Genomic DNA, 27,989 nt, shown 5'->3' on the forward strand with positions numbered 1-27,989 from the left:
GAGGGTGAACCTTCCTTAGCTTCTCAATAAATCCACTTCCGGCCTCCAGACTCATGGCAGCACGTCCTAGAATGTTCTGGGGTGAACCTTGTGGAAGAAAGCAAGCTGAAACTATTTGAAGAACCTTTGTCATTATTATTTAGCCTGATTGACTTGGGTTCACACAAGGGAATTAACTAGAAAATTACACATGCTGGGATTTTACACCTTTCCAAGCACTTTACTTGATCCTTAAAATAGTCTGTGAAGGAGAAAGGGCAGGTATTTTTTCTTGCTTTTACTCCACGAAGATCCCCTGATTGCTTACCACATACTGGCTACTACGCTAATGCTTGGGATAGAGCCATGAATAAGGCCCTATCTGCCTTCGAGAACTATAGTCTAGGGGACAGCCACATCACTGGCTAGTCCCAGCCGATCCCCCTCACCCCTTGCAAGTTTCCAAGAAGAAACATTTTCAGGTTGTCTTGCCAAAGTTCCAATTTCAAGGCAAGGAAAGCCGAGGCCCAGAGAGGTTGAACAAATTGATAAAACCAAACAGTCCACCAGGAACAGAAGAGAGATGAGACAACTCAGATTTATTGTGTGTCATTTGTGCTGTGCCCCACTATTAGCCATCCACAGATGTCCTCTGATCTCATGTTCAATGACTCTTGGGTAATCTCTATTTTCTAGGTATTCTGAGGGTCAGAGATAATCTAAACATGCTCAAGGTTCACAGATAATGAAGGCTAGAGCCTGAATTTGTTCCCAAAATGAATCTTCACACAAAGCCCCAAATTCTTTCTCTTATACCAGCATTTTCCAATTCTCCATTATTTACAAACTGTTCTCACAAGTTTTACTATATGCACAGAAAACAATGTATTCTTTAAATTAACTCTTTCCATTTAACATCCCCCTAAGCGATAATACCCTTGAAGTTGCAATTTGATAGGGGTTAAAATTAAAAGCTGTCATCTGTATACTTCTTGAAATAATCTCAGATATGACAGCAAACACACTCAGAGAAACACTCTTCCTTGCCTGTCTGCATCTCAGAGACAGAATCTAAACCTGTCACTTTTTCTACAGGTCCAAGAATTTGTGCAGTTTTTACATTTTCACTGTGGTACAGTCATCATGGGGACTTATGAAGAATGAATGCTCCTCACATGGATTCCCAAACATTAATTTAACCTCTGCTCAACCTGTGTAGTCATAGGTTTAGGAAGAAAATAACAGAATGTCCAAAAAGTTCCAGTGATGAGAAAATCGGGTAAAGGCCCCTCTGTGAGGCTTCTTATATGGGTTTCTCATCAGGATGGTTTCAAGAATAATTAGACTCGTCTGTGATCTAATTCTTAAAACTAGAGACCTTCTCAGGTAAAAGATTACTAGACCAGCAGAAGATACCACTGCAGAAAGAGAATTTTGTGGAGCAGCAGACATTTACCTGTGCTCCGTTCCTAGAATAACGTTCTCATGGCTGTGCAAACTGGAAAAGTCACTCCCCCTTCTAGATCAGGCTATTTTCTAGAATGGAAGTTCCAAATGAACTGGATACATTTTGTTTTGAACACCTCTGTGTCCCAGCACCTAGAACACTGGGTGGCACATATTAGGTTCAATAAATATTGGCTGAATGATTGAGTCAACCCATTTATCTGCAAATGAACTAAAAGACCTCTAAGTTCTCATCCAATAAATAGAAACAAAATGATGCTCAAGTCCAGGAAACCATTAGAAGACAGTATCTGAGTCCAGATCTCCATATCCACACATTATCTGCGGATAGTCTAATGAATCCAACTTGGAGGAAATAACAAGTCCTCCAACTAGATCATAGGGCAGGGGCTCAGCACGGATGACACCATAGGTTGGTGAATCTGTAAGAGCCTGAGTAGGAGTAATCCAAAGGGGTTATTAGTCTCCAGTGGACTGACCCAAACCTCCTGCCTTAGTCCAGCTATTAATGACCTGGATGAGAACAAAAAGAGCTAGTTATCAAATTCCTACATGACAGGAAACAATAAGCAGCAGCAAATGTACACACGGCAAAGTCAGAATCTAAAATGGTTTGTGTAGAAAGGACAAAACAACACAGGGAATTTAAAAATGCAAAATAGAAAGGAAATAGATGATTTCCCTTTTGGTTTAAAGGGCCAACAGCGTGATTAAGAAATGGAGAACAAGTAACTTGCAATACTGTGTATTTAAAAGACTGCAATATTGGTTGACTGCATGAGGAATAGGCGTCAACAGTGTGACGTGAATGCCAAAAAGTCCAAAGCAATCTTAGATTGCATGAACAGAAGTAGAGTGCTCAGAACAGGGAAGCAAAAATCCCCTTCTAGTCCATGCTGGAAAACCGTTGTAATTTCTGATAAACTTCAAGGACATAAAGACACTGAAACACAGCCAGAACAAAGGCAGAAATCAGGGAGGAAAATATATTCCAGAGGAAGAATGGAGGATATCTATCCCAGAAAAGTTAAAGACTTCAGGAAGAAAGGGGAAAAAAAAACACAAGAGCTATCTTTAAGTATTTCAAGGGAAATCGAATTAATAACCTCATGGACTGGAAGGTATAGCAGGGTAGTGAATATGTTCTGCTAACTGGAGCTATTATTACCCAAAATGAGCGGCTATGTGAGAGGTAGGTCCCATCACAGGGAGAGGGTGTGTGGTAGAGAAGGTTGATGAGGGCAAGACTCGAGACCAAGGATACTTCCAATCCTAACAGTGATGTTTAAGAGGGTTAAGCCCATTATCATACTGCGAGTAGGGCCGTCGGTGCAGAAAAACACAGGTCTCTAGGTTAGGATCTACACTGACATAACCCAGCCTTGGATTCTCTCTGAAATCTAGAGTGTTATTGAAATTTGGCAAAAAATTACTGATTTCACCTAGGAAGAAGCAACATTTCTGTGCATTTCCCTCCAGCCTGAGGCCTGGCTTAGTGATGCAAGACAGGAAAAGAAAGGTGGGAGCAATTTAGGAAGGAGCTGCAGGGCAGAGATGGGAATGGACTGGGTGAAGGCAGAGATAAGTAATAAGCATTGATATAATATAATCAAAATCAGAGGAGATCCTCTCGTCAGAGCTTTGCCGAGAAAGTTTTTTGGACACAGGTTTGTCTTGCCTTCTCTACCCTAACTCATGTCTCCAGTTGCTCAAAGAAGAAAAATGGATCTGTGTGGAAAGAACTCCCCACTAAGATCTGAAACTTGGGTCCGTCCATTAGTCGGTTTCCCCAGCCATGACGTTGAGAGGCAGGAGGGCAAGGCCAGGTGCTCAGGAATGCCTCACTGACACCTAAGAATAATAGTGGTTCCCACTGATCGGACATCTACTATGTGTCAGACACTGTGCCAGGTCTGACATTCTACATTGCAAGTTCTTCTTATCTTACAGCTGATGACATTAAGGCTCAGAGAGGTAAACTGTTTTGGCCAAGAAGTCACCTCTTCAAAATAATCACAGCTCATGTTCCCTAAGTGCTTCCTCTGTGTCCAGTGCTGTTTTGAAGCAGTTACATGTGTTATCTCATCTATTCCTCACAATAATCCTATGAGATAGGTTTTCCTATTGTCCCTACTCTACAGATTAGAAGAGTAGCCTCAAGGGGTCTAAAGACTTATTCACAAAGTCACAAAGCTACAAAGTAATATACCCTAGCACTCTTTCCTATGGGACACACTAAATCTCCACAGTAGGAGAAATAACCCCAGCTCTGTCTCTGGTCTGCCAGGCAGGGGCTCTCCTGCAGATCAGAAAGGACAGACACTTTGGTGGCTTCAACCTCTGGGTCCTATGCTGGGACAGAGGTGTGTGTGCAAGATCAGGGGCCTATAGGGCAAGGAAAGAGCACCCAGAGGGCCAGGCCATGCAGCCCAGAGAGGTTCAGCCAGGAGCTCATTGCAACTAACCCAGGAGCCCAAGCACAGCCAGGCCTCTCTCTGAGTGGAAGTGACACCTGCTCCCTGCCACCCACAGCCCATCAGGCACCATGCTGCTCAATGCCTCTTCTCTTGCCCAGGGAAAGCACAGTTCTGTCTTCCCAAGAAAAGGCTCTAAGTCTGGTGGAAAGTCTAGCACTTTGTATCCCTTCTTCTTTTGCCAAGTGGGTCCCATACTGTGAGGCTTTTCAGCAGAAGCTGACCCTCCCCATCCCTCCTAAAACACCAAACTAAGTAAAAAGCACTTTCCTGGTTAGAGCAGAGCAGCAGTTGGCCCAAGATGGAGAGTAATTTATGACTGACATTGTTTAGAATCACCGGTACATGGTGATGACAAAAAGCAGAGCCCTTTTAGTCAGCTTCACTACTGCTTTTAAATTCTCTACAAACCAGGCACGCCGTGACTGCCCATGCCCAGGAGACTGTCCCCCTGGCTGGCCACTGCCTAGCAGGCTGTTCCATAACTTCTGCCCTTGCCCATGCCTGCTCCTTGGACACTTCCTCAGTGGCCGGCAAGGAGTTCCCTGGGCACTTAACCAGATCAGAGATGAAGACTTCACTTTTAAAAGATCAGAAGCCAAGTGCCCATCAACACGAAATCAAATGACTAGGTGGAAGATGAACTGCATTTCCCTTTTAGAAATAAAGGCTTACCTTTCACCTATCCATATCAAGTTGCAACTTTAATAGCTCTTACGTGCACATAAGCATCCCTCGTCTATAAATCTGTCCATTCACTGCAACCATACGGGCAACTCCAAAAAAAAAAAAAATTGGGAGTTGGCAGCATCCCGTACCCCCCAACTGCCCTAATGCCAGGCCTGTGCCATTCCTCTCTGGTGATTTCTGTTTTGTCTCCCCAGAGGAGGCCAGCACATTCATTGTCTTCCTAGTTTCTTCTCAAATACCTCCTGCAGAGAAGCTGAGAGGCCGGACAGCCCAGCCACTGAGGAGGAAAGCTCCCTAGGAAAGCACTGAAGAGCAAGGGCAAGGGCACCTGGGCTGTCCTCTCACCCCCGTGTAGGTCAATTTCCAATTATGAGCCAGTGCACAGAAGGCTTTTGCTTACTTGAACTGGAACTCTCTAACTGCTGTAATGTCCTCAGAACTTGGTGCATGTCCTTCATGCTGGTGTCTTTCTGGCTATATAAAAGAAGCCGCCGAGCATCTGCGAACAGGCGAGACACACTGTAGGGGGTGCAAGAAAAGAAGAAAAGCCCTGGTTAGACCCGCTGCCTCTCTGCTTGAAGGAAGTATCTGTCAGGAAAATATGTCCCCGCCTGGCTACAAGGTGTTCCACAGGCCAGCTCTGGTCCACTCCTACTGCTCCCCACACCCAGGTGCACCAATGACCCAGGCTCCTACCTGCACACCCACCATCTCTGCCCCAAATGCTCTTCCTGTGTGTCCACACAATCACATCCTACCACCCTTCAAGGCCCAGCCCATGTGCCTCCATCCAGGAAGCTCTCATATCCACCTCGCCCCGACCCACACACATACATATCTAGGGCCAACTTATCCAGGAGACCCAATAAGCACAGTGCCTAGGGCCCAGGATGCTCTTAGGGTCCACAAAAAAGTTTACTACCTTCTAAAATCAGAATGAAAAAAATGAAATCCAGAAATTCAGAAAGAACATATATGATAATGAATCCAACCTGGATTATAGTCATCTTTATACCAACACAGTTATCAAATAAAATTTTTAATATTTCTGGATGCAAGGAGAGGGCCCCTGAAAGCTACAAAGTCTAGGGTCCATGGACATTATAATGTGGCCCCGTCTGACTCTGCAGAGCTTCCTCGGGACTATCCTGATACATCTCCTACAGTCCTTTGTCCACTCAAGCTCATGCCATGGTTCCATGCATTCCAAGACTCTTCAATGGCTCAATCAGCAAACACTTATTAAGCCCATGTTTATGTCCAGTATTGGACCCAGGAGCCAGGAAGATAAAAGCAAGGAAGAAACATCCAGGCCCTCAGGGAACTCACACCACAGAAGAGAGAGACCTGCGGACACTGGGACACTGCAGTATGACAGGGAGTGACAGAGTAAGAGTGAATCGGGAAGGAAAGGGACAAATTCGCCCATCCCAGGCTACGAGCTGCTTGTGGGCAGGTCCCCTCCTGTGCTTATCTCTGTACCAACACCCCCAGGGCCTAGACCAGCCAGTTCAGATGCACAGGAAATGTGCTAAGTGAGTAGGCTAATAATGAATGGACAGAGCTGACATGCTGTGCCTCCCTCTTCTCTGACCAGTTTTTGTAAGAATGGCCCCCCAACCACAGGAGCCTTATTGTCATAAGAGCTACATATTGTTACTCCTCAAATGCACCAAAGTAAGATCCACAGTCTTAGGTCCTGGCAGCAATTCTCCCTGCCCTCATTCTTCAAACCTTTACAAAAGCAACTTCACTCAAATTGAACCCTTCAAAATTCTCCAGAGGTTGAGAAGTAAAGAAAGAGTATTAACTGACAAGTTTGGAAAGAAAACCCGATATAGTACTTACATGGATTTGTTAAAGTTTCCAACAACCCCAGGGGCCTCACCAGGAGTTGGATAACGGAAACAGGGGTTATTGGCATTACAGATAATCCCCTGAACCCAAGGAAGCGTTCCTGCAGAGGGCATGGCTTTGTTTGGAAAGTGGCCTATGAAATCAAGAAGAAAAACACAAAGAGAAACATTAATTCTTTGAGGCGATTTTCGGGACTCGATAGCAACCTTCCTTTATCTCTTTTGGTTGCACCCACACATTGCTCCAACCCAAACCTGTTTGTCCCATTCCTCACATCCCAGAGACCTGCCACCTCTGGACTGATCCCAGCCTGAGTTGGAAACTTGGCATAGGATAGAAGTTCTTAATCTACTTGCATCATCTGTAGAATGGGGTTCATGACCTCAGCCTTGGGGAAGTGATGCGAGGGGCAGAGTAGACCACACACAGTAACTGCCTGATGTGCAAGTACCTGACAACCCTTACCTCACCTTCCACTGCCTGCCTCACCTGCCAGAGACCTGGAGGGCCCCCCGGGAATGGCCTGATTCAATTCCTTCATGCTCTAAGGAAACCACAGCAAGATGAAGTGGCAGGTGAAGAATGCTCAAGGAGGGGTGCCAAGGTGGCTCAGTCGGTTAAGCGTCAGCCTTCAGCTCAGGTTATGATCCTGAGGTCCTGAGCTCAAGCTCCATGTTCAGCTCCCTGCTCAGTGGGGAGTCTGCTTGTCCCTCTCCCTCTGTCCCTCCCCTCCTCTTATTCTCTCTCTCTCAAATAAATAAATAAATAAAATCTTTTCTTAAAAAATGCTCAAGAAGTCAGTGGGCAGGACTGGGAGTGGAACCCACATTTTCATGATCCCAATCCATGTTCCTTCCCTTATATCTGAGGCTTCCCTTGTGCTCACTCTTCTCAGTCCCCTCAGGTTCTGTCCTCTGCTGGTTTCTCCTCCTCTGCCAGCTCAAAAGCTCTTCAAGGGCACCTAATAAACATGCTAACTTGGGGTCAGATGTCATCTGTGAAGCCACCTTTGTTGTCAGTGCTATTCTGTCACTCACCCAAACAACGAGCCCCATCCCGTAACTCACCTCCTCACTGTCCTTTCCCTTCATTATGGAGGAGCTGCTGACAAACAGCAGGTGTGGGGGACATGGGTGGGTCCCAGGTGTCAGAGGCACACTTTGGTGTGTGGTAGGCAGCCACAGGGGCCACCAATGAGGTTCAAGATAAATGTGCTCTGGGATCAGGGCTTTTAACCAAAGGACCAAGCATGTGTGAATTCCTTTGGACAGAAAGGCCATGGCTCCAGCTTTCATCATATTCTCAGGGTTACCTGTGACCCTGAGAGTTTATAGCCATTAAAAACAATAGCTCTAAGTGGGGAAGGGCTGGGGTCAGATCTATGGAGGATTCATATCCGGTCCCCAAAACTTGCTAAGTAGCAACTTTGACCAAGTTACTCAACCCCTACCTCAGCTTCCTCATCTGAACATGGTGATAGAAATATAGTCGACTCCACAGAGCTGCAGTACTGTGTGAGTTCTTACAAGCAAAGCAGGGAGCAGAGTGCCTGGCCCAGGGCAAAGGCCCCCGTTGTGGGGGGTGCGGTGGTGAGGCTGTCGGGACTGCTGCAGCATTCTGGGTGTGAGCCTACAACAGGACTCACTCTGCCACTGTCCAGCCAGAAATACTCCTTCTACCCCACAGCTATGACCTTCCTCCAAAGCAGGAATCCTGTTCTATTCATCTTACTCTTTCTGTGCAGATATGCTAACAGAGTCTCCCCAGAAAGTAAGCCACAGCCGGGGAGTGCTACCCTTTGCTGTTCCAACAGTGGGATCCCTTTTTTCTTTTTCTTCTATCATAATGCAACCAGAAAGGCAACTTCCAGAGCAAGGATGTAACAAGATCTGATCACTATGGGCACCCTCAGCAGGGACTCTGGCCTGTTGAACATTTACTCAGTTAACCTCCTTATCTCCCTGTTAATAGTTCAAGGAAAACCAAACAATGTCCCTAGCCTAGGTCAGCTGCTCCTCATGCAGGGAAAAGCTTATGTAACCCAACCAAATACTTGAAGAATCAAGGGATTCTCTTGAATCTCCTGCAGATACCGGCAGCCAAAATAGGGTAATGTTGGTCCAGGCAGCACTGGGCAGTGGAGGGGAAGTATTTCAAGCTAATCCTTGGGGAGTAAAACAAAGACTTTTCCTAGAGGTGGGGTCCTACCCGATTTGCCCCCCCACCCCGGCAAAAAGCAGTATGGGGACCTGGCATTTGTTATACAGGATGACAATCAAATAGCATAAAGGACTCCCATGACCCAGGGAAATGACTAGGACCGTGACGGCCCTTGCTCAAACTGGGTAAGATTTATGAAAAACAATCATACACTAATCCTTTGTTCCCAGGCACAAGACACCTCTGCAGGCTTCATCTTAGCTCTTTGCCCTTCTAGCTAGATCCCCAGAAGGTGGTGAGAATAGGAAGTAAGGTTACAAGACGTGCACAGGTGGGAGAAAAAATCTCATCTGCCTTCTCTAAGTATAGCAATTTCACATTTCCTAGAATCTATAGTCTAGATCTAGAGGGATCTGGGTTACAATTCAACAGCATGCCCAAGATCACGACCTCAGCAAGCAGGGTAGCAAGGATCCAAACAAACCTCAATTTGTCTAATGCCAAGGTCTGCATTATTTCCACTACACTGTCTTGCCTACTTGTGATCATTCCTGAGAGAGCATCGCCTAGCCGATAAAAAGGCTGAGTTTTCCCTAAAACTGTACTTCAGTGAAGCTTAGGGTAATGCTAAAATAAAATCAAATAAGCATTTGTTCATTAATCTTTGGGGCACCAAAAGAGAAAGCAGAATTCCCTTCCAGGTCCACAAATTGAGTGTATATTTCATTTTATGCTCTTTTCGTTTCTGGCAAAATCAGAAAATCGCATGTAGTAGGATGTTCTGGAGGTTTTGTGGATTTAGGGGTTTTTTTAAAACTTGAAAATGTATATGCTATATTAGCAAATTAGCAGGTAAATAACTACCAGTGTGTGCTGTGTGAGACTTGGGACCAGGATAAGAACACAATTAAAAGGTGACCCTAACCCCATCTCCTCCATGAAGAACAGTATCCTGGCAAAAGCCGGTGCAGTTGGCGGGCTGTGAGTGGAGCTAGCTAATGGTAGGAAAAGACATGGAAGCAATGGAACAGAGGTCCCAGGGAAACCTCCCAAATAAATGCTGACCCTTCAAACAGGCACATTTCTGCAGACAGTCCATCCAATGAGCAGAGCCAGGAGACGAAGATGGTGATGTCAGAACGACACTCAGGACAACCATGTGGGATAGTTGTTGTCGTTCCTTTTTGATAGAATTTGGGACACTCGGGTACAGAGAAGCGATGTCACTTGCCCAGGGTGATATACCTACTAAGTGTCGAAGCCAGGATTCAAACCCAGGTCACCTGACATGAAGAGCTTGTGTTCTTAGCCACTACTTTCTATTTTCTACTATTTTCTAGCCTGCACTCTACCGGCCATCATCCAAATACAGGCCCAGGAGCCAAATGATCAGGGCTCTATTTCATTTGAGTCACTTATTAGATGTGTGACCTCGGGCAACTCCCTGAAATTTTTGGACCCCCAATTTACTTATCAAGAAATTAAAGTAAATGCTAACAATGAGGGTCTACTGTACAAGGTTGTTACGACAATCCAATGAAATCATAATGCTCAATCTGAGCAATTCTATACAAACGCTGTTTAAAATGATATGTTTCCCTGATTTACAACTGTGCAATTAAGACATAATGACATGAAAAAAACCTGGCAGGTCCAGATGACAACTGAGTTAAGGCACGGCCTCAGGGGGCTCTTTTAATCACCATCCTCTGACTTATCAGTAAGCTTTTACTTTCATGATCTAAAATGTATGAAACAGATGTTGGCTTTTATTATAATTACTGTTATTACCATTGGCTAGGACTAAAATGGTTTCCTGAGGTCACACCTTATCAAAAAATTGGAAGCGTTTCTATTCCAAACCATGTGCAGTGTTTCCTAAAGATAGTGTCTTGGAACAGGTCAAATGTAGTCTATACCCACTCCTGGATGTCACGTGCCAGTAGACTCTCCAGCGGGCTGCTCAGTACTTACATTCGTGTTGTTCATAGGGTGGGTAACTCAGCCGAACGGAGATCAGGATCAAAAAGATAAATAGAGGCCAGGCCACTTCCAGCAACAGCTGACACTGAGAGGGAAATAAAACAGAGCACTGTGCATTTAAAAAATAACATGGATGCTTAACTCTACTCGCCTTTGGGAAATCCACAGTTGTTAATTAAACAACTGATGGCCCCTCCAGCCTCTGCCACCACTCTCCCAGCTTCAACAACACTGAATTGTTGGCAGTTCTCATAGCATACTATTCCATACCTCTGTGTTCTCCATAAGAAAGGGAAACCCCTCCTATCCTAATTCCTCTGGCTCATTACTTACTATCCATTCTACAGAATACTCCAACACCATTTCCTTTATTAAAATCTCAGGCTGAGTGAGAAACCCTTCTCCTGTAACAGTAACCCATGCATTTTCCTCCCAGAGCCTTTTCCTCCATCCTGAAATCATCTATCACTGGCCACTTCCGGCAACAGGAGCACTCTGAAGGCAAGCACTGAGTCAGCTTCGTATTCCCAGCCCTCGGAGCTATATCAGGTAAGGAAGGACCCTTAGTGGAAGGAGGGGGCGGGGCAAACTGCTGTGCTCAGCACACCACCTCTGCACCTTTAACTGCACACAAAGGTGCCCCCCTACACACACACTGGGCTGAGAAGAAGGCACCAAAGGACAATGGAAATTGACACAGGGTTCCATATCAACCTTTGTGCCTCCAGGACTGCAAAGAGCTGAGAAAAGTGCAAAGTTCTTCTTCCCTGTCTAGCAAGGTCTCAGTACCATATTCTCCAGTGGGTTAGAAGATCATTAAACTTACTGGTGAGCATGATCCACTCTGGTTGAAACAATGTGGTGTCTCTAAACCTAAACCCTGCCTTGGTGAGATGCCAAGGGATAAATAAGCCCAGGGACAGGATGGAAATCTTTAGGCATAATTTAATTGAACCAGGGGTGTTCAGAAAACTAGCTTCACTGCCTGAAGCTCTCACCTCTTCCATTCCCATCATTTCTAGATCCTAAGGTTCTAATTAGGATGAACACCAAAGAGCCCAGAAGAGTCACGGGGCCTTGTGGTTAAGAGTAATTATAACTGTGGCTGCAGAGCCACAAAGTCAATAGAACACTGGCCTGAAATCCTCCCTTTTTGTTTTCTCAAACAGAATTTTTTTCCCTTGATCTTTAAGTCCATATATTTTTATTGTGGAAAACTTGAAATTAAAAAATTCTAAAAAAGTAGAAAAAAGTAAATACAAATCACCCTTAATCCTACTTTCCAAAGACAATCCCTAATAAACTGAGCTAACAATGCCCTCTATTAATATTTTTATCTTTTTTTTCTATGCATACATGAATACTTTTACCTATAAAACTGCATCATACAGTACATTTTCCTTTTTCATTTAACATTATAATTGGGGGTGTTTTCCATGACATAAAATATTTTCTTAAAAGATGGATTTTAACGGCCACTTTGATATTCCATACTGTGAATAGATCATAATTAATTAAACTCTCTGTTCTTGCTGGTACTTCAGAGTGTTTTTGGTTTTTTGTTTATCATTTGCTATTGCATTTTGGTATTTTAAATAACCCACTTTTAATTTCCAAAGACCTTTGATATGATTACCCATTAAACTCTTTTTTAAATCTTCTTTTTGGAAGGAAATACAAAGATGATAATAGTAGATGTCCTGGGGTGATAAAAACACAAGTGATTTTTTTTTTTTAAATACATCCCTGTGTTTCCTAAATCTTCCATAACAAGCATGTTATTACTTCTTGAATGGAACAAAAATCCACTGCTATCATATAACCATGAAGAATAATTTATACTATTTGATACCACACAGCAACATGGGGGGAGGAGAGATGGGGAGGTATAAATGGGTCCCTCTTTGGAAGAAAGTATGCTGTCAATGGGGTCTCCAAGACCAAAGACATGGCTGTACTTCCTAATATTTCTATACATAATCCCAAAGAGGCCACACATACTGAAATCTCCAAGCTTTCAAATGACATTTGGTCTCTTCTACCAGCAGAGTTGGAAGTCCCTCCTTGGAGTCTCCCAGGTACACCCTGCCTTCACCAGCACTTGGCACAGCAGGGGCCCTATTTAAAAAGGACTTTCTCCCACACCATCACTTTCTTCTCACTAAGCTTGCCACATAGAAAGTCTTAAAAAATGTTGAGAAAGAGAATGAACTGAAGTTTATAAAATAATAAAGATGGAAGTATACATCAGTTGAGCCCTCTCGGAAAGCAATTTGGCCATATGTAGTCAAAAGACATGTTTATCCCCCGTGACCAAGTAATATGTATACGAAGTCATCCTACAGAATTGAATTTAAAATATCAAAAAGCTATATACATGAAGTTATTCATCCACTGAAACACTATAATTGCAAAATATTGGAAACAACTTAGTTGCACAACACTGGGGAAATTATTAAATTACAGTACACCTACTGGACAATGTATTACACTGTCATTACATCTACGAAACACAGACACTATTAACCATGTAATATTAAGTGAAAAAACCAGAACACAAAATTGTATGTTACAAGCATACAGCTAAATAAAATCACTTACAAGTATTAACAAACAATTACGCCATTTTAAAAAATGGGCTGTGAATGAAGTCAGAAAAGAATAATGAATTCAGAAAAAAACAAAAACAAAATTGAATGAAGAGTATGAATAAGTTACCAACCTTGGCACTCAGAAGCTAACATTTGTACATTTAGGATAAATAGTAGCTATCATTTATTTATTTAGAGTCCAATATGTAGTAGGCACATTACATATGGATTATTTCATTCAATCCTCCAAACAACCTTGTGATATAGGAGCCATTATTGTCCCCATTTTATGTGTGGCAAGGCTAAAGCTCAAAAAGGGGTAAGTAATGGAGACAGAGGCAGAGTTAGGATTAACTGCTAGTTCTGCCCAACTCCAGAGGCCACCATGGCATTGACAGAGCAGGTGACCCAGCTGGGAAATGACCACATTCAGTGGCAAGGTCACAAAACATCAACTGGTTCCACAGAAGTAACATGAATTATAATATGTACAGTCAAGAATGAGCACCTACTGTATACCAGGTTATTTTGAGGTATCTCATCTCTTAATATTTAATTTTCATAATAACTGAGATAGGATGAACTGTTACCATGAAGCTAAGATTTAGAGAGGTTATCACCCATAACCTCTTAAGAGAGTGCACTAGCAGTTGAACCCAGCTCTAGTGACCCCCATGTGCTTTTTTTTTTTTTAAAGATTTTATTTATTTATTTATTTGACAGAGAGAGACCACAAGTAGGCAGAGAGGCAAGCAGAGAGAGAGAGGAGGAAGCAGGCTCCCTGCTGAGCAGAGAGCCCGATGTGGGACTCGATCCCAGGACCCTGAGATCACGACCCGAGCCGAAGGCAGCGGCCTAACCCACTGAGCCACCCAGGCGCCCCCCACCATGTGCTTTTGCATCCATTTTACAGATGGGGACACTGAGGTCCAGAGAGTTAATAAATAAGCATTCAAATGTTGGCAATAGGAAAAAAAAAATGTTGGCAATAGGGTATGAATTTATCAAATTAAAACTACTGTAAACTACCAGGAATGTCAGTGGCATCCTGCAATGGTAGATTTTGGGCCAAAAGATCCTTCTCTTGCTAACCTCCTAAGTTACAATACTTTCTTTACCTGTGAAACAGAAATTTTAATGCATGTCTCTCAGAACTGCTTTGAAACTTAATAATGGATATAAAAGCATTTCAAAACTATAAAACACAGTCTACACATCAAAAATCAGTATTATAACGATGAAGATTACTTGAAAACATGGTAATATACACACCAAATAATGTTAAATGAAAGCAGAAAATAGAACATATAATGGTACATATACAAGTGATGATTATAATTGTCTCCTTTGGCTTATTGTCACTCAAGTCCCTTCAGTGCCAAGGACCACACAATCCGACCCTCACAATCATGACCCATCTACCTCAGAGACTTCTTTTGCACATAAAATAAAATTCAACTGCCCTTCCCAGCTCCAATGCCAGGCATGATCTGGCCCTGCCAGTCCCCAACTCATCCCTAGCCAATCCTCATTCACCCCACCAGAGCCACTGGTTTTTCTGTTCCTTGACTCAGGAGCACACATTGGGTCCCATGGCCATCATACCTTCTATCTCTCTAGGAATATGGTGCTCCTCATCTCTGAGCTCCTGATCTTCCCCAGCTTTATGTTCAGAGCTCTCGGCTTACCTGTCATAATGTTCCATCCTAAATTAAGTCCCTACCCATAGCCTCGTGGTATCTAACACAGTGCCACAGTGTGTCTGATTTATTGTCTTCCTAACACCTAATATAGATTATAATTTTATTTTTACTTCTGGGATCATGAGTCTCGTATCTGCTTCCCTCACTGAACAGTAAGCTCTGTGAGGACAAGGATCGTGTCTGTCCACTTCATCACCACACACCCAGCACACTCCCCCACATGTAGTAGGTGCTCCGTAAATATGTATTCAAATGAAACAATAAATGACTATGGGTTCTAACTTTCTTCATTCCATAGAATACGAAACTAAAACTCAAGAGAAGTGGGTTTCCCTCAGCCATTGAGGCACATGGTGGCCATGCTGGAAGTAGAACTGAATTAAAATTGAATAGAAATCAGAATTACTATCTGGATTTGAACCGTCACTACCAGCCCAGGAACAAGGACAAGGAAGAAATTCATCAGCTGGAACTGGAAGTGGGAAGGGAATGTAGAAATTTTTCATCTGCCCTGGAAAATTCTCTAATGGCTTTTAAATGAGGAGTTTTAATTTTTATTTATTTGTTTATTCCTTGTCATTAACCAATGTCCAAATACTGATACTCTATGCAAAAATTAGAATTACCTATTTTCCCAGCCACATGACTAATCAGATCTCACGGAGACAATAGCAAAGGCACAAGAGAGAGGCCAGATGGCCCCACACTCCCATCTGTTCCATGGGACCTTGGCCTTTGGCTCAGCCTGAAACTAGAGGAGGATCCTGAGAACTCTGAAGCCCCTCGCCCTTCCTGTCCCAAGCCCTGTTTGTGCTGCAAGACTGCCACCCACACAAGTTAACCGTTACTTTGAACCCAAACTGAGCTTTGCCCCCAACTTTCGTAACTTAGTGTATTCTTTGCCTAACAGCAACAACGGAAAGCTAACCCTGGTTGATGGTCCCCATGAAGGGCACAATTGGGGGCACAAGAGAGGTCCCCAGGATTCATCAGCAAACAAGGAGACAGAGAGAAAGGGCAAATGCTGGCTTTCCATGGGGCTATTCTGGGGTGTACTGTTCAGCACCCAGCTTTCAAACATTCTTCCCGGCAGGAGGACACAAGGCCTCTACAACAGAGGAGTCTCCTTGAGACCTGCAAACTGATGGCCCACTGGACACACTCACCACTCGTTCAGCAAATGTGTTTTCAGCATATCCTGGGTGCCAGGCTCTAGGCCTGAGGGTGTATACTCTAGGATCTGAGAAAATGGGAAATAAGCAATGGTTTTCCACACATTGTAGGCAAGAATTGCCATGGAGCTTCTTCCCCTGTCTAGTGGACAGGGTTGGTTCTGACTATGTGAGCTAACAAAGTGGTACCAAAACCCTTAACAGGTCCCACTGTCTCAAAAATAATCCAGAAATCCAAGCCAGGTGGGTTGGGAAGTAGCTTAAGATCCATGGGCATTAAACTTTGAATGCATACAAAGCAAAGTCCAAAAAAAAAAAAAAAGCCTGTAGGGCCACCAAGAAACTGGTTCTGGTGTTCCTTCCATGATTAACCCACTCTCGACCCCTGCCCCGCTGCCTGGAATTCCAAGTTCCATGAACTGGACAAGGGGCAGGTCAGATCTTTCTAGCTCTGACAATCTAAGCATCTGTAACCTGAAGTAAACCACCTTTTTTTCTGGTTCAGCAAAATATATTTTCTTTAGATATCAGGAAGGGAAGAAGGACAAGCCAGTAGGCTTGTGCTGTATCACCTAGAAAATCCCTTTTGAGTCAGGATGCTGTATCTTTACTTCCCCCAACAAAAACTTCCGTACGATTACAAATCGCCTTTGACTAAGCCTGCCTATCTCTCCAATCCTAACTTTTTAAACCCACAAGCAATACTAAGCTAGAAGCAGCAAGCTCCAGACTAGTCTGGATAGCCCAACCCCATCTCTTATTCCAGGCCCCTGTGCTCCTGAGTCCTTGCTTTGATGTTGGGGAAATCCCTTCTCTGCTTTGCGTCTCAGTGTTCTTATCTGTAAAATGAGAGGTCTATGCCGGACCACCCTAGAGCCCCACTTTCATTGCTAAGATAATATTATTCTTTCCATCTCTCAGTGGCTAATGGACATACTATGACAGAGACAGTTCCCCATCATGTGACCTGCTGCCACCAGGATGAGAAGAGGCAGTAGTTAAGAAGTCAGGACAGGTGATGAAAACACAGAACCTGGAAACACCAAGACCTGGGAACAGCTATGAGAAACAGGGGCAGAGGCAAGGAAAAGGCCAGAAATGTCAAGATTTTGAGACTGAAAATAGAAAAAATAATGATACTACTGAAAAGCAATTTGGCATAGTGATTTAGAGCACCAATGCTAAAGTCGGGTCATCTAGATTTGAACCCTGCCTGCATTTGCTCCTGACCAGTGGTGCGGACCTCAGACTGATTACTTAATCTCTCTCTGTACTTCAAGTACCCCAGATACAGCACAAGGAAAAAACAGTATTTCATGGGGTTCTAAAGAATTCAACCAATTAATAACCCACTTAAGTGCTTAGCACATGGAAACTCGTTCTAAGTGTTTGCTTTTATTATATTATATAATAATATGTTATATTTTATGATTACAATTATCACCAAGACAGATAAGATACATAGATTCTAGTTTCCACTCTCTAGCTAGTGACCTTAAGATTCAAATCCCTACCTGTAACATTAAGGACTTAAAAAATAAAAATCATTGTTTCTCAGACTATAATACATACTCCTGAGAGATTAAATATGAGGCCTTTGTGAGGATTTTAAACAATTTTCTGTTTTCATTGCAATGGTCATCTAAACAAATTCAAATAAACATAACTGAATTTTCTGAATGCCTACTTTATAACTACTTCTGGCACAAGATTTCAAAGCCCAAGTTTGTATTTGTGTCTGTGATTGTGTTGGCACCAATATAATTATAGCAGACTAATGAGAAAGGAACAGATGCAGACGCAATTTATAAATGATGAGATTGGACCAACTGAAAGCCAAATGACATCAAATGAAGGTCACTAGAAAAGTGGTTGAAGAATGGAATCATTAGCACAAAGTAATATAGACAGTCCAGGCAGCTGTCTTACTATATTAACAATGTGAATTGGATTGTATTGGTTTTGCAATTTTGTTTGCATTTCCTTTGTAAGTATGAACGGGTTGTATGGTTGTGTAATGACCTATAAGTACAGAGGTTTCACATGTGTACACATTTAAATAACATTACAATAAAAAAGAAATTTCATGAACACAAGGAGACCTTGATACTTCTGTTCTTTAAAGAAGGTCTAAGCATTATGCTAGTTTGAGAAACACTAAGTTCTCTCAAAGGTCTCTTATGGTTCTTTGAGTCTAAGAAAGATGATCATTTTGGTTATCCTTTTGGTTATAGACCTGTTAAGCCTAGTTAAGATAGCTCAGTAGGGGGGCGCCTGGGTGGCTCAGTGGGTTAAAGCCTCTGCCTTCGGCTCAGGTCATGATCCCGGGGTCCTGGGATCGAGCCCCGCATCGGGCTCTCTGCTCAGCAGGGAGCCTGCTTCCTCCTCTCTCTCTGTCTGCCTCTCTGCCTACTTGTGATCTCTGTCTGTCAAATAAATAAATAAAATCTTAAAAAAAAAAAAAAAAGATAGCTCAGTAGGGACACAGGCTTAGAACTCAGAAAAAAAGGCAAGGCGGGAAACAGATTTAGAAGCCAACTATAGGGGCAGCTCAGTCGGTTGGTTATCTGCCTCTTGATTATGGCTCAAGTCATGCTCTCAGGGTCATAAGAGAGAGACACCCATGTTGGGCTCGGCGCTCAGCAAGGGGTTCTGCTTAAGATTCTCTCTCCCTCTCCCTCTTCCCCCAGCCTCTGCGGGCAATCTCTCTCTCTCTCTCTGAAATAAATAAATGTCTCTTTAAAGAAAAGAGAAAAAAGAGGCCAACTACAGATCCGTACAGCTAAACCCAGGACACCTAAATGGAGTGTCCAAGAGTGTTTGGAGCTAGACAAGCCAAGAGCTAATGTCTGGGCTTCAGGGAATTCACCATGCCTCACAGCCTTCCCCTTCCTCTGTGTAAAAATACCATTCACCCGAGCATTAAAGATGATCTTCTCAGGATTACGCAAAGAGTTCTGTGTCCCATCCAGGAAATGAATGGCTTAGAACCTCCACAGAAATCAAACAAATCTCATTTTTACATTCCTCCTGGCTTGCAGTGAGAGCTGAGACAGTCCACGAGAACCAGTCTCTACAGGAGCTGGGCCCTTAACTCACTTAACTCACCTCCCAGAAACAGATGGGGCCTTGGGTGCTCTCGCAGAGCCAACAGACCCCCAGGGCTGCGGTAAAAGGAAAGAGTGGGATGCTCAGAGGCAACTCTGTGACAGATTCCAGAGGTCAGAACCCATGCCTGGGCACTAGCACACACTAAAGCTAACGTTTCTGCCTGGCTCCTAATCTTCCCTCTCTGATAAGCAATAGAGCTACTTCAGGACCACATGGACCTGTGCCCACCAGGGCCAGAGTCATCCAGTCCCTTTGAGAAAACCGAGAGGATTCCCTCTCCTCCTTCCTCCCACCCCTAACTCTAAACCATGAAGAAAAGCAAGAGAGAACACTGCCCCCACCACCACCACCCCAACCCACCACCCCGCATCGGAGAATCCCAGGCTTACTGTTTGTCTTCTTCTGAAAGTGAGGTTCTTCCACAGCAGCAACCTCAGCTGAGGCCAGTAAGCCATGTTACCGCTGCTAGCACCCCCAGCAGATGCGTGTGGCTCAGGAGCCCGTGGAGGCAGTGGCCGCAACTCACGGCAGGGCCGCTGTGGCTGGTCATTAACTGAAAGATAAAGCAGGAGGGGAGAGCGCTATCAGCTGCTGCTCCAAAGCCAGACGCCAGGGAGGGCTGCTGCTCCAGCCCCCTCACCTTAAACCTCAGGACCCGGATGGGCATCCTCATTGCTCTCAGGAAGTCCCGAGTGCCCAGCTTCTGGCTTCAGGGTTTTCCTGTAAACCCAAATTCTGGAGGCTTTCCAGCAGCCGCCTGGAAGCTAGTCATTATAATTCTAATCATTTTAGCTCCATGGCTGTGATCGTCTGGGATTGAAAAATGCCCTTATGAAAACAAACTCAAGTGTTGGGTCAAAACACTGAGGTTGGAAATGGCATATGGGAATCCCAGAGACCTGCCACCCCTAAGAAAATGCCTCCCTTCTGATAAAATGTTAGCCGCGGTTATAAACTTTGCCTCGAATCTGGAGTAATTTCTGCTATTCCTTGAAAATCTGCTGTGGGGTACATTTTCATCTGGCCACACAGTTGTGTCCTTCAAATGATAAATGGCACCATCGAGAAAGCAAGTTTCCCAATCTGGAAAGCCACAGTGCATGGGAGAAGACCCTGAGGAAACACCGGGAAAGTGTCATTGACACCTGGTTCCCAGATGATGGGGCCAATCCCGGCGCTGTGTGTCTGTGGAAAGAAAACAACACCCCGTGGAGAAACAAGTCAGCGAACGCAGGCGGAGAGCATCACCGGTGAGAGCAGCAAGCTCCCGCTGTCCAGACACATGCACGCTCTGGCTCTGCTCCACCTGCGCCTGCGCACGGCCAGGCTGCTCTGCCCGCGCCTGCGCACCGGCCCGGCTCCGCCGCATCAGGGGCCACGGGTACCACGGGTACCACGGCGGGGACTGCTTCCCTGTGGTGGGAGAAGGGATGGTTCTCATAAACGGGGGATACAACATTCTGTGTTTCCCGGCTGCCCCTCAACAACTGTATTTATTAAATGCTGGAATTTATACTAAGCACCTGTACTAAAATTAAAGTTGGAGAAGGGGCAGAAAGTAAAAATAAATAAATAAATAAATAAATAAATAAATAAAGGTGGAAGAAGAAGGGAGGGACACACAGTCAAAGCTAGGCTCTGCGGGCCCTCCGTAGTCACGAACTCTTGGCAGAAACCAGCTTTACTTCTAAATAGCTCAGTTTATCATGGTGGCCCCGAGTGGAGGGGGAGGTGGGAGTGGTAGATTAGGCATGAGGAACAAATAGCAAAAAGAATGAATGCAGTGACTACCTATGGATACAAAACCAAGTATTGGACTAAAATTTGAGTCCAGGGGCGCTTGGGTGGCTCAGTGGGTTAAGCCTCTGCCTTCCTCTCAGGTCATGATCTCAGGGTCCGGGATCGAGCCCCGCATCGGGCTCTCTGCTCGGCAGGGAACCTGCTTCCTCCTCTCTCTCTCTCTGCCTGCCTCTCTGCCTACTTGTGATCTCTCTCTGTCAAATAAGTAAATAAAATCTTTGAAAAAATATAAAAATAAAAATCTGTTGAGTCCAAATGAAATCTCAATGCAAAGATCAACCTCTAGCAGGATTTTACTCTTTAGTCACTTACCCTTCAAGGACTTGCATTCAAAACCTCCAGAGAAGATAAGAGATTGGAGGGAGTTTTCAGTGTCAAAGAAGAAAGAGTGACCCTACTATTACATTATGTTGTTGTTGGGTTTTTTTTAAGATTTATTTATTTATTTATTTGTCAGAGAGAGAGAGAGAGCGCGCGAGCGCGCACACAACCTGGCAGAGTGGCAGGCAGAGGTAGAGAGAGAAGCAGGCTCCCTGCCAAGCAAGGAGCCAGATGTGGAACTGAATCCCAGGACCCTGCAATCATGACCTGAGCCGAGGGCAGCGGCTTAACTGACTGAGCCACCCAAGTGTCCCTGTATTTTAATTCATTCATTGACAACCGGACAAATCGGGAATTCCTCCCAAATATTCAAGCTTTAGGACCTCTTTTTTCTCTTTATCATTTGCTCAGCAAATCTCTAGGACATGGACCCTCTCCTCAAATTTCTCACCCCAGAAAGAAGAGTTAAACCAGCAATTCATCCGTTCTGTTGGCAATTTGATTGTTTAAAGATGTCAACTGACCTCCCAGGCACTGAGAGCTAGAATGGGACTGTGAGACATGTTTGTAATCCCAAATTGTTTTGTAAGTGGCCTAGCATAGGGCCTGCATTCCAGAAACACTGAAATAAACAATTAGCTAGGTTTTTCTCATGCAAAAGCTGCCCTCCAGAAATTACTTAGTTGATTTAGAAGCTACAGGAATCTTTTCAGATCCCCGAGGTAACAGTGAGGAGGTTGAAATGCAAGTTTGTAATTTCAAAAGGACAATTAACCTAGCAGAAAGAGCACCAATAGGGAGTAACCCCAGCTTCCCAACTATGGGCCCTTGGCCAAGCCTTTATACTCTATGGGCACTAATTTCCCCCATCAAAATAATGCAGATGACAATAACTACCTTGCATGAGTGTTCAAAGACTAAATAAGATAATATAAATAAGTTCCTGACACAGTACATGGCACACTGTAAATGCCAAAGAAATGAGTTCCCTTCTCCTCACTTTTGTCTGTTCTATCAGTACCTTCTAACAGAGAAATGGTTATGTCCTGTCCAAACATTTATTTCTATTCCATTATTTCTAGCAAAACCATCATGGGTTTCAGGAAAGGTAGTAGGGGCCAGGTAGGAAAGACAAAATCTGAATAGCCTAGTGTTAGAGACCCCCATGGTCAAACCCGAGCACAGACCCCCGCCCCCTAATCTGAGGGGGAAATCTCAGCAGAAAATAAGACACACCTCGATAGAGTGTTCATGAATTGAGAAAGGCCAGGAAGAGGTTTTTTTGGGGACTCTTTTCCTTTAAGTAGAGTTTCTGGATCTCCAGACAAGGGTTCTTGGCCCAGGGACCCTCCAAGAGACATAGAGAGAAGGTTGTCAGGAAGAAGTAGCCCAAAGCAGCACTGGAGACTCTGCTCTGGCTTCGCTGGGTGCACACAGACAGGCTTCTCTTCCCAAATGCCCCTCGCAACTTGGCATGGCCCTGGCCTTCTGTGTAATTCCCTCCTCCCACTTCAGAACACAGCGATCAGAGCAACTCTGTCCACAGAGGAGGGTTTGGCAATGCCCAAAACGCCCTGCTCAGGTATCTGAAGCCAAAGGGATATTTCTACATTAGTTTTCCAAGGAAGTGAACAAACAAACCAAAACCAAGAAGAATGCAGTACTATGTACTAGATTTCTCAATATTTCAAAGTTAGTCCCACTCTTGCTTCTGCCCTTATGCACATTTCCAGTTACTGGCTGGAAAGGGTCCTACTTCACAATCACCGCCAGTCAATAGGCCACTCTCATCCCACTCCTGGGTGGCCACAGCAGCCACGTCACTGGTGTCCCTGCCTCCAGTCTTGTCCCCTCCCATCCATTTATCACAAAGCAGCTGCAGTTGTTGGATGGATGAATGGTGTATCCACATATGCTACCCCCCTCTCAGAAGCCTTTGTCAGCTCCCCACAGCCCTGAGGACGAGGTCCACTCCGTATGATGGTTTAGCCAGTCTCCCTGATGACTCCTACTCCTCTCACACTGCTCCTCACCTCCCAAACCCTGCCCAGAAGAAACTGCTTACAAGCTCTGAATGGGTCAAACTCTCTCCTACTCCTCGGTGTGTTCTCTCTCTGTCCCAGAAACCCTTTCTCCCAGTACTGTCAGCCTGGCTAACTTTTCCTCAATCTTAGGTCTCCATTTAGCTGCCCCTTGCCTGGATCCTGCCTTGATGACCTCCCCGGCACCGACACCTGGGTTAGGAGTCCTTCCGGGGTGCTTTCAGGGATGCCTCTGTTTTCCCCGGAAGCATTTCTCTCACATTCTGAGTCTGCAGGGACCGTTTCTGTTTCCTTCATCACTGTGTTCCTAGTACCTGGCATGTGGTAAGCAGTCAGGGAATGTTTGCTTACTTAATTAACTAAGAGATGGACAAGAGAAATAGGGTTTCAGGATGTTAGGGCGGTGGCATTCCTGGGCCTGCGGTAACTGATTTCTCAACCTTGATTAACCGATTCCAGCAAATTGTCCCCAGAGAGAGAACTCTAGGTTCATCAGGCTTCTACCACACAGTCTGCAGCCACAAAGGACTGCTGAGCTTTCCCAGGTGATTCCTGGGGCATCCGGGAAAATGTAATTAAATCACGGTCTACTTCCCACAAACACCAGGTTTAGCTAAGGCCTGAGCAAGCCGTCCCCAGGCCAGCAGAGCCAGGAAATCTGCCTTCTGCCAATCTCCGTGCTCACATCCTAGGTGCTGCTCTTTCTCTCCAGCTCTTGGCATCAGTCACTCAGGTGGACCATCTTTTGCCAAATATAACATAGTTTCCACACCCTCACCTTCTTTTGTACAGTATGGACCTTTTTCAAGTCTTTTGCTAGTTTTTAAGTAGGCTCCATGCCCAGTGTGGAGCCCAGTACAGAGCTTGAACTCATGACCCAGAGATGAAGACCTGAGCTGAGATCAAGAGTTGCACACTTAACTGACTGAGCCACCGAGGTGCCCCCAGGACTTTTCAACTCTTTAACCAGTTTTTTAGAGAAATTTTCACTTCAAATGCCCCTGGTATTATAAAATTATTAGTAACTAGAGAATACAACAGGCTGCTAAAACTTAACCTTCTCAAATAAGCAAAGGTGCTCAACATCATTAGTTGCAGAGAAATGCAAATTAAGACCACAATGAAACACTACTACACATCTGCTGGAAGTATAAAGATTTAAAAAAAAAAAATTTAAGATTTTATTTATTTATTTGACAGAGATCACAAATAGGCAGAGAGGCGGGCAGAGAGAAAGAAGGAAGCAGGCTCTCCGCGGAGCAGAGAGCCCGATGCAGGGCTCGATCCCAGGACCCTGGGATCATGACCTGAGCCGAAGGCAGAGGCCTTAACCCACTGAGCCACCCAGGTGCCCCAAGATTTTTAAAAATTTTAAAGTGATAGCAAGTTATGTGAAGCAACTGGAACTCTCACGTGCTGCTTATGGGAATGTAAGATGGAACAGATACTTTGTAAAACAGTTTGGCGATTTGTTGTAAAGTTACACACAGACTTATGATACAGCCCAGCCACCTCATGCTAGGTATTTACCCAAAAGATAGAGGAGGGTCTATGTTCAAGCAAAGACTTGTGTGTGGATGTTTATAGAAGTCTTACATGGACTTATATAGCCGAAACTGAAAATAACCCAAATGTCTATCAACTAAGGGGTAGATTTAAATGGAATACTACTCAGCAATAAACAAAGAACAAACTACTGATAGGTACAACAGCATAGATGAATCTCAAAAGCCTTACGCTAAGGGAAATGTGCAAGACACAAGAGACCACCTATTAGAGGACTCCTTCTACAAGACATTCTGAAAAGGTAAAACAATGGGGACAGAAATCAGAACAGTGGTAATGGGTGGAGGTAAAAACAGGTTGCAAAAGGAGTATTGGCCGATGGAAATGTTCTAGATCATGATTCTGGCAGTTATTAGGAAACTATAGAGACATCAAAACTCATCAAACTGTATACGTTAAAAGGGTAAATTTAACTGTATGTAAATTCTACATCAATAACCTGACTCCCTCCCCCCAAAATTCACTTGCCTTCCATTTTAATAGTTAATCTATTCCACACATCCAATCATGCCTTTGAGGACCTGGGACTGTACAGTGTAAAGTCTGATTATTGTGTGATTCACTAGCAAGGTGAACAGTTGATAAAATATTCACTGCATATTCATTCAACAAATAAGGAAGCCTTCACTCTGCAAGGATCCCTTTAGCACAATAAATATTACTGAGTGCCTATTATGTGCCTGGTTCTGTTCTAGACACTGGAGATTCTTCAGTGAACAAAAGAGGCAAAGGTCTTGTTCCTGTGGAACTTCTACTCTAGATGGAATATAGACAAATTGCCATGGGTTGTTAAGGCAGTGGGCGGTAGGAGTAACAAAGTAACAAATACAGCAGAGTCAGGGGAAAGTATGGGGAGAGGGGTAACTCCTTTCTGAGGAAGTGCCTTTAGGACAGTGAAATGACACTGGGCTGTGCTAGTAGCAAAAGGGTCACCAAAGGACAGCTGAATTCTTTCAACTTTTCCCTAAACCAATACCCGGAATGTCAGATAGACTTAGTGACACTGCCAAAAGAAACAAGAAAAAAAAACAACAACAACACCTAATTATAGGTTTGCAGAAGGCTTGGTGTGAAGAGGAAAATAGATGACCCCAGTTAGCACCTACCCCACTGCTCTCCCATGCCCTTCCTCACCAAAACGTGTGGCTCTTTTGAACACCACGTGTAGATTTCAAAGAGAGATGAAAAATATAAAGAAGAAACGAGGGGAGAGAAAGAAGAAGTCCTGCTCAAAGCCAAGGTAGGAGGGTTTTTTCCTCACTTGGCAAAGCCAAAAGAAAAACAGGAACTACTTCCCGTGACTGCCTTCTACCCTTCCCAGGCATTAAATCTGTCTACGGAAATGTAACAGGGGAGAAAAAATGCACATGTTTGCACTGCTGCCAGGATCTCCTCCTAGTCTCTACAGTAACCAAAGGGTGGGTTGGCCATTTTCCTTCCGCAAGAACGCTGGGAGCACAAGAAGCCAGGACTTACAACTATAGACCTGAGCTTCCATCTAAGGCCGGGCGGGGGACAACCATGACGATAACACCTCAGCCAGGACACATGCCAGAGGAGGACCGTCCTCAAGCAGGGACCACACCATCACCACTTCTCACTGGGGCAGAGAAGTTAGCCCCTCTAAGCAGAAGAGAACAAGCCCTCACAAAGCCCTCCTCCAGCCGGTTGTCTCCTCAGATAGAAAGAGTTCCATGTGGTTTTGGAGACCCATTCCTACCACACCCCTGTCCCAGCTTTAGAGAGAAGCTGAAGGCTCCAAAAAAGCAAGTGACTTGCCCAGACTCAACCCCTAGAGTTAGAGCTACCCCCACACTCCTCAAGAAGTAACTTTTTTCCAACAACTGTTCTATGCTCTTTCCTATTATCATATTTCTCTTATGGTTCTGTTCATTCTCCCGAACACATTTTTCTTACAAGTTCTACCCAAATAGTTCCTACACCCAGAACATGCAGTCAGCAACTGGTTTTCATTTTTCCCAAACAGTGGTCTTATAACTGTCAGTTCTTTAAATTTTCAATAAACAAACAAAGTGTATGTTCTGCTTCATTGACAAATATCTACATAGTTACTAGGAGTGAGACAGAAGTTGAAATTTGTGACAACAGCTTAGCATCTTAGCATCTCTCCCGATGAAACCTCTTATATCAACTAACAGCCCACCAGTAACCTACAAAGCAGCAGGTAGATTTCAGGCAGAATTGAACCATATCACATATGAACTGAAAATGAGTTGGCACTAAACCTTAACTGATCGTCTATTCATGAGATGTTGATACAAGAGAAAGAACCCCCGATGTAGATGCCTCCTCATCTCCAGAGAGATATGGAAAGTCCTGCAAAATTAGGATAGGAAACCCATAAAGCCAGCAGAGCGTGCTTGCTTTGGAAAAGGTCTGTTCTTTAACTGCATCTCTGAGCACATGGCTCTGGATCAGTAACCACATTCAGGGAAAAGGCTAATGAGATTACTGACAAGTCAGAAAACCGGGCTGCCGCAGGTTCACTGCACCCATGACTGAAGACAGGATGGGGCTGCTGCGATGGGAAGAAGACATTTGGACTGTGACTTCTCCCCAGCTGACCCTGGCTTTAGTCAGTCTAAAGCTCATTTGACTGCCTCAGTTTAACTCCTCTGGGTTCCAGATGCCACCGAGCTCTCCACCTGTACTTAAAGCCATCTTGGCTAATCCCCTCAATTCCACCCCTCGCACTTCCTAACCATCCTGTAGACCCATAAACTTGGTGAAACTGGCCTTAATTGTCACTAGAGCCTACAGAAAGATCACTTGTGGTACTCAACCACCCCTAAGGGTGTATTCCTACTTAAACCGTAACATTTTAATACTCAAATTTGAGGAGAAAAAAGATGTAAGAAATCCTCCAAGATAAAAAGTCAAGGATAAAAGGAAGCCATTCTATCATTCAAGAAGATTTTGATTATTATAGAAGAGGCTCTGCTGCTATCACAATACCCATTTTTAAAATACAGATTCAATGAATTCTAGCAATTCTAACAATCTGTGATTCCGGGGACCTTTTTAAAAAATATCAAATGCATCATACTTGATT

The 27,989-nt window shown here is 44.2% G+C and overlaps 1 protein-coding gene across 4 annotated transcripts in view; it reads right to left on the reverse strand.

Annotated features, from left to right (window-relative positions):
- The window catches only part of LOC101679430 (phospholipid-transporting ATPase ABCA1), a 127,477-nt gene that overhangs the window by 86,516 nt on the left and 12,972 nt on the right, over positions 1–27,989 (reverse strand). For all 4 annotated transcript variants that reach the window (XM_013053829.2, XM_013053827.2, XM_004747735.3 and 1 more), the window contains 4 exons: positions 19,577–19,740; positions 10,602–10,695; positions 6,459–6,600; positions 5,011–5,129 (listed from right to left, as the gene is read on the reverse strand). In XM_013053829.2, coding sequence (XP_012909283.1) covers positions 5,011–5,129; positions 6,459–6,600; positions 10,602–10,695; positions 19,577–19,642 — 421 coding nt within the window. In that variant the 5' untranslated portion in view covers positions 19,643–19,740. The remainder of the gene's footprint in view (positions 1–5,010; positions 5,130–6,458; positions 6,601–10,601; positions 10,696–19,576; positions 19,741–27,989) is intronic.

The sequence above is a fragment of the Mustela putorius genome, unplaced genomic scaffold (genome assembly GCF_011764305.1).
Source record: "Mustela putorius furo isolate JIRA1106 unplaced genomic scaffold, ASM1176430v1.1 tig00000580_pilon_pilon_pilon, whole genome shotgun sequence".
Classification (NCBI taxonomy): domain Eukaryota; kingdom Metazoa; phylum Chordata; class Mammalia; order Carnivora; family Mustelidae; genus Mustela; species Mustela putorius.